The sequence below is a fragment of the Pteropus alecto genome, unplaced genomic scaffold, assembly GCF_000325575.1.
Source record: "Pteropus alecto unplaced genomic scaffold, ASM32557v1 scaffold94, whole genome shotgun sequence".
NCBI lineage: Eukaryota > Metazoa > Chordata > Mammalia > Chiroptera > Pteropodidae > Pteropus > Pteropus alecto.
Genome location: NW_006437736.1, coordinates 14044648 through 14055501, shown reverse-complemented (window position 1 = coordinate 14055501; position 10854 = coordinate 14044648). Strand labels below are relative to the sequence as shown.

General features: G+C 47.2%; 1 protein-coding gene across 1 annotated transcript in view; it reads left to right on the top strand.

Annotated features, from left to right (window-relative positions):
• The first annotated feature begins 6 nt into the window (after positions 1-6).
• Positions 7-10854, top strand: part of FOXJ2 (forkhead box J2) — an 18225-nt gene continuing 7377 nt past the window's right edge. The window contains exons 1-6 of the mRNA XM_006914674.3: positions 7-1114; positions 7095-7441; positions 8628-8702; positions 9478-9546; positions 9731-9871; positions 10379-10577. Coding sequence (XP_006914736.1) covers positions 7109-7441; positions 8628-8702; positions 9478-9546; positions 9731-9871; positions 10379-10577 — 817 coding nt within the window. The 5' untranslated portion in view covers positions 7-1114; positions 7095-7108. The remainder of the gene's footprint in view (positions 1115-7094; positions 7442-8627; positions 8703-9477; positions 9547-9730; positions 9872-10378; positions 10578-10854) is intronic.

Here is a 10854-nt window from a genome sequence, read left to right as displayed (position 1 = left end):
GGAGCCGAGCCGAGCCCGAGCCGAGCCCTGACACTGTCCGTCCGCCTTCTGGCTCCCCCGGAGCTTGGACTGGCCGGAGCCGGAGAGGTGGCAGCGCGGGGAGCCCCACGCGCGAAGGGAGTGGACCGGACGGGACGGGACTAGAGGAGGCGCTGCTGCCACAGTAGCCAGTGACCCGAGTCCGGAGCCGCGGCCTCCCGGACCCTGCTGCCCAGGCCGGCCCAGGGAGAGCGAGGAGTACGAAAACCCCACCCTCTGGGGCACCCCAGGAGCGGAGGCGGGAGCGGGGACGCGAGCCACCTCTCACCCTGTGGAAGAAAAGACCCTTACCACCTAGGCGAGGGAAAGAAGAGACCCTTATAGGTGGCGAGTCTCTCTTTCCTGGGGGCGAAGAAAACCCCCACACTGGCCCGGGAATAGACTTCCAGAAGTAGAAAGGGGCGATCTTTAACTCAAGGAAGCAGAGTGAGACCGCCCCAGCGCGCCTCCACCCCTCCAAACACACTCTCAGCACTTCGGGACTTTTGAGGCAAAGAGAAGGGAGGTATGCCTATGGAGTAGGCACCCTCCATCCTCTCCAGTACTCACACGGAGAGGAGTCCTTACATTCAGAAGCAGAGGACACTCCAGGGAAAGAAGAGGAATCGGCTTTCAGCCCCCTTCGGGAGAGGGGAAGAACTCCCCCCTCAACTTCCTTGTACCTAGACAGTGGAACAGGGCAGAGCCCCTCCGCTCAGATCTCTGTTGGACAGAAAGAGCCCTCTGCTCCCCAAGGATCCAGTTTGGGGGGGAGGGGGACTCCCCCAAGGGGGAGGAGACAACTCCTGGTTGGGAGAGGCTCCTCCCCTCCTCCCCAGGGTAGCAGGCAGAGTGTGGGGGGTGTGCCACCTTCCCCAGGTAGGACCTCCTTCTCCACCTCCCCCCACTCCTCCTCCCTCTGCTCCTCATCCTCAGGGGACCCAGTTCCCCTCCCCAGCTTGGGAGGCTCAGCCAAGTACAGGAAGAGCCACCGAGGATGAGACTCTTCATCTGCCTTTGAAGAGGGGAATCCCTCCAACCCCCACCTCCAGTACAAGGTGGTTCCCTTCCTTTGCTGGGGGAACCTCGGAGACAGGTTAGTGCATTCTTTCATCTTCTCTCTGTCGTCTTAAGCACTAGTGGGCTGTAGGGGGCTGAGATGGTGGCTCTCAAGTTTCATTATTGGGGAAGGTAGAGTGATAACTCAGAGAATCCTCTGGGAAATGTGTTCTGAGGTAGCTTTTGGATTCAAACTCACATCTTGCTGCAGAGGCTCTGAGAAATGGGTTTCTTAGTGTTTGGGGATTAATGGGATGGGGGTCATCTGAGGTCCCTAGGGAAGTGTATGTTTCCATGCTGACAGCAAATGGATATCAGAAAATGCCTGCATTTTCAAAACTACATCTATACTGTGTAACATCCCAACCAGACTCCCATACCACCCTCCATCCCTGGGCCCTGTCACCCTGAGAGTAGGCCCTCACTAAAGTCATGAAGGCATTTTGTGCCTTGTTTAGGGCTTCCATTGGTATTACATTTTCTTATCTGTAACCCTAGGCCAGTTCTTGAACCCACTGTGATAAGTGCTCCTTTGACAGAAAAAGCAGTCTGTACCCACTCACCAGACATCAGACACCAAGAGGTCTCCTCTCATGATATTCTCATGCCTGGCTGGAAGCATGTCTCTACCAATAGAATCCAAAGGGAAAATGGGAATCTCCCATGTCCCGAGACAAGAAGAAAGGGCATAGAGGAATGCCAGCTCTTAAATTGAAGTTCTTCGCTAATGCTGGCCCTGTACCATTGCCCTAGTCCCCTACCTGACTCCTGTCCTTTGCTGACAGTTTCTCAAAGAAAGAAGAAATCAGATCCTGCACAGAAAGAGAGGAATGTTTTGCTCAGCCTCCTTCCAGTCTTCCATCTAAATAAGTTGGCCTCCAGGGAAGTTTGATCTCTGAGGAGTTTCCTTTCATAGAAGCACCTAATAGTCTCATCTTCTCCCTTCCTGTTTCTCGTTCAGTTCGGAGTCTCTTATATTTAAGTTTCCCTTCATAAGATAGGAGTAGGAATCATCAAAGTCCAGATTCCTCAGAAAATGCAGAAAAAGGGTGCCAGGAAATAACTGAGCCCAGGCTATGTGTTTAGTAGAGCTCTGCCTTTCAACTTGGGATCACTGCCTTCATGCCTTGCCGTTAGGAAATATCTTCTGTAAGGATATTACATCCCACAGCAAAGCCACTGGGAGGCTTTATCTTGCTTGGGTTTTTATGTTTTCTCCTTCTCTCTCTGTCCGGGCCATGGGAGGGCTGCCTAACTCTCTAAGTACCATCACTTGGTCCTGGATGCTACCAGCTAGTAGTGGTATGGAGTGTAGGAGACGGAGCTATAACCCAGGTTTGTGTGACTATGCTTTAGAATGATGGGTGTGCATATATTTCTTAATTCAGGCGAATGTGGTTTTATCTCTGTGTTTTGAGTGGGTATGTGTCTGGAGACAAGTACATGTGTGCTTTTCAGACCAAGCCTCCAATTACCTAGAATTATATGTTTCCGGTAGGCCTCTAAAAGCAGGTACCCCTGTACAAGAACCTGGGGAGGGTCCTGGTAAGGATACCCAGCTGGAAGGAAAGTCTTGTCCTCCCTTGGCCATTGAGAGCCCTTGTGAATGGCTCTGTGAAAGTCATCCCAAGCAGGAGAGCCCTGTCTCAGGCTGGGACTGCTTCTTCTAGGACTAATGAGAGAGCTTCATTTCTGATATCTCTGGTCTCAAAAGCATGAGAGTCCTTGGCTCTTAACCCTAGAACTCTCTCCCAAACTTTTTGAAAGGAGCTAGCTCTGGTGTAACAGCAGCTATTTCTTACAAAGTACTTTACCAGATGCTGGAACGCAACTTGTTGAATGGCTCAGAGTGAACAGGATCACCACGCCTCCAGGTGTACTGCCACCACACAGCTTCACTGGTCCTCCTTGCTCTCAGCTTCTCTAATTCTCCTTGCCTCTGTGGAATCAGTTTAGAAGTACATGGCTATGGCGCTGAATTAACTGCGATTTAGAAAGTGCTATTTTCCATATCGTGTCTTATGACTAGACCTAGTCCCCCGCTGAAAAATAAGAGATGATGTTCTCCCATTCCTTCATCCTTGGAGTTTAGTTGGTCCTGGCATTGATCAGCAATAGGGTGAGACTATTCCCAAAGGAAAAGCTTGAGACTCTAACATCCTGAAAACTATTGCAAACTCAGTGCAGCCTTTGCAGTGTAAACCACTGCAGGCTTTCTGCCTCCAGTCCTTCCTCGATGACCTGTCAGTTTTCTAATTTTTCATTTCTGATATTCTCTTTTTTCCCCATTCAAAAATGGTAATAGCTACACTTATAAGTGCTTTAAAAATATTTACTCAAGGTAATCCAAACAACAACCCTATGTCGGTACAGTTATTATCTCTTTTATAGATGAAGAATCTACAGCACACAGTATGTTACTTGCTTGAGGTAGTGGAGCCCAGACGGAAACGCAGGCAGACTGACTGGTAATTGGTAATGTAGTTAACTTAGCCACTGCTCTATTAGTTTTGGCATTATGTACAAAGCAGGAAGTTATCCCTCCTTGATACCTGACCTTGGCACCATACAGAGAACAATCACTAGCCTTTCAGATAAAACTGGGAAGAAAACTGTGCCTGTAATTTTGGATCTTACACGTCTCATCCCAGGTCAGTCTTCCACTACAACAGAATGTCTTTCTGTTTTTCTCGCCTTTCTCCCAGTACTGTAGTCTTCATTAGACGTCCTGTGGATGTGATGGAGCCTGCCCTTTGGCTGCCTTTCCCAGTTTCCCTGGGTATTTCCTTTCAGTCTTCCAACACGCAGAGAAGAATGTGGCCTGACTCAGGTTCTGCCCAAGCCCAGTGGCACGAGGCCCACCTGGAGAGAGAGGTCTGGGTAACTAGGTTGGTTGGACTGAGAAATGGAAGTACCTCTTGTTTGCCTTTCTAATAATAGCCCTGAACATTAGCCTCATGCCATTATTTTGGGGCGCGTGGAATGTGTGGCAGCCACGAGCTCATTAAGCTTCATTTATGTCCCTCCAGGGATGAGGCTTTGGCAGTGTTTATGACTTCATCCCTTTTATCGAAGGGGGAAACTGAGGCATCAAGACTTCAGGGAGCGTGGGGTGGTTAGGGACATTTAAGTGAGTCCGCGTCAAGGTTGGGAATAGAGTGGAGGAACCTCAGTTTCTGAGGTTCTTCACACTGGGCTGCCCTTCGAGAATGGGGAAGTGACAGGAGCGAGGAAGTGGGATGGGTTAAAGGAGAGTGGTGCTGGCAGATCAGAAGGATCTTTTGCTGCAAGCTTCTTGTAGCTGGTAAAACTGGAATATATTTTGAGTGCTAGGGCGGTAGCTGGAGGGCTGACCGGGAGGGCGCTTGGAGAGTGGTTAAGTTTAACCTCAGTGTCCTAACCTGATGCTGAGGTAAGGACAGGAAAGGGCATGGAACAACAAGCAAAAGGCTGAGAGTGCTTCCTTCCCAGAAGTCACAGTGATTGGCATGTGCCACATGGGTTCGGTAATTAAAGTCTACTCTCATGCTGCCCAATGTTGGGTGCATTTCAAATGAAATATCCACCAAAGTCTTCTGTGTTTTTAAGATGAGCTTTCCTAGGGATCTTTAGCAGGAGATCACAAGGAATAGGGTAAAACTTCTTCACAGACCTCCCCAGAAAGGGGAGGACCCAGGAGAAATCCTGGGTAGGTCATTGAGAACCTACTCATTGTCATGGTACTGTCCAGCTGGGATACCTCCGCTACGGGACCTGGTGACTGCCCAAAGTGCCCTGCTTTACCCCAGAGGCTGTGGTGTTTTGACTTGGTATAATGGTAGGAGATCTGAGGCTTCTTGGAATGATTAAATGTCCCTGTTAGTTTCTAAGTTTCCATGGTGGTGAGATGAAAAAGAGGGTGCTGGGGAGAGAAGATAAGGATAAAGGGGAACCCCCTTCATGAAGCTATTTATAAACATGCCCCCCACCCTTCCTCTCCTGTGATTCTTGGCTTGCAATTGGGTCTCTGGCTGCCCAGTCCCCTGAGGCACTAAGGTGTTTCCTTCAGCCTTGTAGAGTGGGTGTGTTGCTGGTGAGGAGGGCAGGGTACTAGTGTGTACATGCAAAGATTGCATGGGTGTGGACCTTGGGGGAGAGGGAGATGAGTGTGAATGCTGACCCTTAGGAGGAAGGGGTAAGTGTCCAGGAGAGCAGAGTCACTGACTAGAAGAGGGACCGATGGCCTGGAAGATGTGTTGGAGGCAGGAGAGGACTAGGCAGCCATAGCTGGGATTGAGCTTTGAATGGCAAACTGTGAATTTGTGTACTGTTGTATGTATATGCTTATACATAGTTTCTGGGTGTGGATTTGGAGGTTACATACATAATACATTTCTGTTCAGGATTCTGAACTCTGAGGCATGATAGAGAAATGCCCTGTGGTGGGATTGTACGCAGGGATACAAGGAAGAAATACTAGTTGCAATCTGGTGGCTGTGCAGGCACAAACCTGTTAGGCAGCAAGTGCTTAGGGGGTTGCTGGCATCAGCTCTAGGGGAGTGCCAAATGGCTACCAAGTAGTTCCTGCCAGCCTTTCTAGACCCTGTAATACAGATGTCACCCATCATTTTTCTCCTCCCCCCACTAACACCTCACTCTAGCTATACCTCTCTGCCAGTGAGAGCGCCCAGGCTGTGTAGGTGGCAGCAGGGCGTGCAAACGTCAGGCGTGGGCGGTTTGGCAGCGCCAGGAGTTTGCATGGAGGTGCAGCGAGCTGTGCGTGCCTGGCTGGGAAGGAGGGAGAGAGGAGGAGGGCGGGAGAAGGGGAGCCAGCTCCTAGCCCCAGAGTGGCTATTTTTAGCCAGGCTATCTGATTGTTACCGGTGCGCACTCAGCTGGGTGTCTCCCTGGCTCAGTGGAGCCCAGAAGGCTGAGAAGTGGGAGGTCCTTGTTGATGACTTCTTCCTGGTGTAGGTGTCTGTGGGCAGGAGCTTGCAAGGGGGTAGCTTTCAAGGTGTGAGGGCAGCTGTACTTAGGATCTGTTACCTCTGTGTGTGACTTTGTGCTCTGTTGGTAATGTATGCTATAGAGCTAATTGTGATGTCTGTGTTTGTGTCTGTCTCACATCTGTTCTTTGCTGGTTGTCATGTAATTTATGCTTTGGATATATCTAATATGCCTCATGTGCACATGTATGTGGGCTAAAAGGGCAAATGCTCAAATATATCTAATATGAAATATCTTTAAAGGTGTGTGTTTCATTAGTGTATATTTCTGTTTACTTAGACTGTTTTTCTTTATATGTTCACTTGTGTTGTCTACTTGTACATTTATGTAAATTATAACAAGTGTCCCATAATTGGAGAATAGACTTTGGTTGATTTTACTTGCTAAGTGCTTTTTAAAAATTATTTCTATATAGTTTTGAAATACTATGTTGTAGGGCTTTAAGTAAGGAGAATAGAAGGAATAGCTCAATTTGATGGGTGGTTTGATCTCACTTTTAGTTCTGCATGAAGGAGGAGGCCTCTTGGCCATGTTCCACACTGAGATGTAGAATAAGTATCAGTCTATCATCTGGTAGCTAATTGGTGATATATCCATTTTGGGGTTCTGGGAACACGTAGTTGAGGGCTGTGGCATGAGTGGAGTCTCCTATGGCAGGGGTCCCTAACCCCCAGGCCTGGGCTGCAGATAGGTACCGCCCCCAGCCTGTTAGGAATGGGGCCACACAGTAGGAGGTGAGCAGCAGGTGAGTGAAGCCTCATCTGTATTTGCAGCTTCCCCCCAGCGCTAGCATCACCACCTCAGCTCCACCTCAGATCATCAGGCATTAGATTCCCGTAGGAACACCAGTCCCTGGTGTCAAAACGGTTGGGGACCACTGTGTTTGTGTCTGTCTCACATCTGTGGGAATTATAGCAGGAAGAAACTCTACTTCCTTTAAAGCAATAGGATTCAAGTATTATTTGCTACCTAAACCAGAGGTATCACTTATCTCTTCTATTTTTTTCTCCCCTTTGCACTCTTCTCTGTAGAACCCAGAAGAACCATGGCTTCTGACCTAGAGAGTAGCCTCACCTCCATAGACTGGCTTCCCCAGCTGACCCTCCGAGCTACCATTGAAAAGCTTGGGAGTGCCTCCCAGGCTGGGCCTCCTGGGGGCAGCCGCAAGTGTCCACCAGGCTCACCCACAGATCCTAATGCCACCTTGAGCAAAGATGAGGCAGCGGTCCACCAGGATGGCAAACCACGATACAGCTATGCCACCCTCATCACCTATGCCATCAACTCCTCTCCAGCCAAGAAGATGACCCTCAGTGAGATTTACCGCTGGATCTGCGATAACTTCCCCTATTACAAGAATGCCGGCATTGGTTGGAAGGTGGGATGGCTTCTATAACCAGGGATTGTTTTCAGCCTGCAGCAACCTTTTTTTCTACTTCTGTTTTTCCTATAACCTTGTCCAGTTCACTTTGACCTGTCTCAGAGATGTGGTATATCCCTTCATTAGGTATCTCAGAGTAACTCCAGCAACACTGAGCCTCTAAGTACAGTTATGTGGACAGCAGGATGCTGTTGCTCCTCAGATTCTCTTACCTTCTGATTCCTCAAAAAGGAGAGTCATTTATTTCACAAATACTGATTGCCACTCTGTTCAAGTCACTGTGCAACGCATGGCATTGCTCCTTCCTATGTAGTGGTAGACATCTCATCAGATTTCCAATGCACATAGTGATCATCTTTTAAAAAATTGTTTACCAAGGAAAAAAATATATATAATTAGGTCTTTCACCAACTGCTCATCACAAGCAAGCAATGAGAGGATAAGTCATTTGGCTGGAGATAAAGGAAGAAGGGGTCTCCTCTTCCAGCCAAAGGAGAAGACTGATGTTTTCAATCTTTCAGAGCAGCAAATTCATTTGCTAATTGCTGAGTAGAATGAGGATTTAATATAGTTCTCTCACTCTATGAATCACCAGTTGAGATACAAACCAGATGATGATGAGCTGGAGACTGTTGACGGCATTCAGTTTTTTCCTTTATAAATATGTCCCTGCTACCACAACCTCCAACACATTTACACAACAGTATTTCTTTCCTTCGAATGTGACCATCCTATGGGCTGTTGAGAAAACAAAGGTGAACTGTGCCTTTGTTTCACTCATAATTTATATTTGTCATCATTTGTATAAGTAGTTTTAATGCAGTGTGCTTTTACTACAGATAGAATGATATAGGAACTGGGCAATGTGATTTTGAGGCATTTATATATCTGTTGTCAATTGGGTAGAAAGATTGAAAAACTATATAATTAGCTTTCTAGAAGCACATGATAATCAAATTTATAGTCATTACTGCTCATCAGTAGGATATCTGCATTTTTCTTACCTCATTGCTGTTGCTGTCTGATAGGTAATCTCTTTTGTCAGAAGAGTTGAGAGGTGATAACTTTACCCCGATGCTTGAACTCTATTGTATGTTATTTCCTTTTGTGTCCCTCTGTGCCCTATTAGAAAATTTTCTGCTTTGCACAATGCTCAAATCTAACTTGTTTGTGCTTCCCCCAGAATTCAATTCGGCACAACCTTTCTCTCAACAAGTGTTTCCGGAAGGTGCCCAGACCTCGGGATGACCCTGGGAAGGTGAGATACTGCTGTAAGCATTGAAGGGAGGAGCAGGAAGGAGAGAGAAGTAGTTGACAACCCAGAGTCTTGTGGTTGTTTTAATTACCCATAAGAGGAAATCGTGTTAATTAGAGAAGCAGCTTTATTTTTTTTTTCTCAAAGGAAGAGCTTGGCAATCAAGCTTGTGGGCCTCCCCATTAGAATGAATGACTAAAGAAGATTATGAAATTTTTTTTTTAATAGAAATATTTATGATAAAGTTGACTTTGCTGCCCCCATTTTTTGGGTGTGGCACTTTTTCTGGATGTAAAAGGTAGACTTAATAACAGTTGTACGAATGTTTCTATACAAAAATCCCGTGATTTTTATCTTCAAAGGGAAGAAGGGCTAGGTCATTCTCTTCATTTGACAGATGTGGTTGCCTAAGTCCAAGAGTCTCGCCTTGGATCACATGGAAGGGAGGTGTTGCATCTGCCATTTCCAGCTTTTTGAACTATATCCCACGGCTCTGCTCCTCCAGAATAATCGAGGCCTGTGTTTGCACCACAGGGGTATCTCTGATATACTTTTAGGACAGGTTTACTCCTCAAAAATAGCCAGTACAGTGAGCTTTTAGGACAGATTTACTCCTCAAAAATAGCCAGTACCCTCAGGTTTCTGTGTGAAACTCCAGTCATTTTTCTCATTATAACTGTAATTTTATGTTAAAATCCTCCCAAACATCTACTTTTCCAAAGGTGGGAATTTCCACATATAATGATTTTGTTCTCCATGGTGCTGATTCTCCCTCTAGGGCTCTTATTGGACAATCGACACCTGTCCTGACATCTCCCGAAAGAGAAGACACCCTCCAGATGATGATGTAAGTCCTCACCTCATGGAGAGATGCCATTTCTGATCCAGCTGCTCATTCCACATTCATTCCTGTATTTTCAATCTCTTCTTATATTTGAAGCAAAGAATAAATACCAACAGAGGTGAAACCATGGGTCTTGGGAGGAAGTTTAGCTTCTGCTTATATATTTTTCTTCTTTTATAACCCTCAGCTATCCCAAGACTCACCAGAACAGGAGGCAAGCAAGAGCCCCCGGGGAGGTGTTCCAGGGAGTGGAGAAGCCTCACTGCCTCCTGAGGGGAATCCTCAGATGTCACTTCAGAGCCCCACATCTATCACCAGCTACAGCCAGGTAGGTAGTAGAGGTGACAGGGAGCATAAGGGCAGGTGGGCGGGTGGATGGATGGATGGATGGATAGATGGATGGATGGATGGATGGATGGATGGATGGATGGATGGAAGGAAGGAAGGAGGAAGAATAGATTCATGCATCTGTCGGTGCAAAATTATGTATTGAATATCTGTGATATACTAGTCAGATAAATTGGGAAAGAAGGGGAAAGCAAAAGAGGAAAACTGAGAGGGAGAGAGAGAGACAGAACTTTGAGAAAGATTTAAAAAAAAAAAGGTGAGAAGAAAGGGAGCCAAAAGAGTTATGAGAAGGCAAAGAAGGACATGGATGTAGCACAGGAAAGGGCAAGATAAGAATGAATGAGAAAAGAAAGAGAAAGTGATAGTCTTTGTTTGAAAAGTTGGGAGAGGATAAAGAAGACAGGCCTGAGAGCTTGGTGACCATTAAAAGGTTGTATTGGTCCCTCATTTAGGACGCGAATCAAGTCGTTCTTGCCTCTTTTTGCAGGGCACAGGGTCTGTGGATGGCGGAGCAGTGGCAGCAGGGGCTCCAGGCCGGGAAAGCGCTGAAGGTCCCCCTCCCTTGTATAACACCAACCATGACTTCAAATTCTCCTACTCAGAGATCAATTTTCAGGACTTGAGTTGGTCCTTCCGCAACCTCTACAAATCCATGCTGGAGAAGTCCTCTTCCTCCTCTCAGCACGGTGAGTCCGCGGTTGGGATAGAAACATGGTCGTCCTTACGTTTTTGAACAGGCGGTGACATTCTCTTATCGCCCTTCTGATTTTTAACACAAAAGAGGTTGATCCCTGGTCAGGGGAAGCATGTCATGAACCCAAACTGCTGGGCGTTGAGCTCTTCTGGCTTCGTTCTGAAGGACAGCTGTTTCAAGACGGGAGCTGGGTTATTAGCTTCGGAAAGTGAGTTGGGGCAGCGTTTTTATGGCGGAAAGCAAGTCATTTACGGAATGGCCACTAGGGG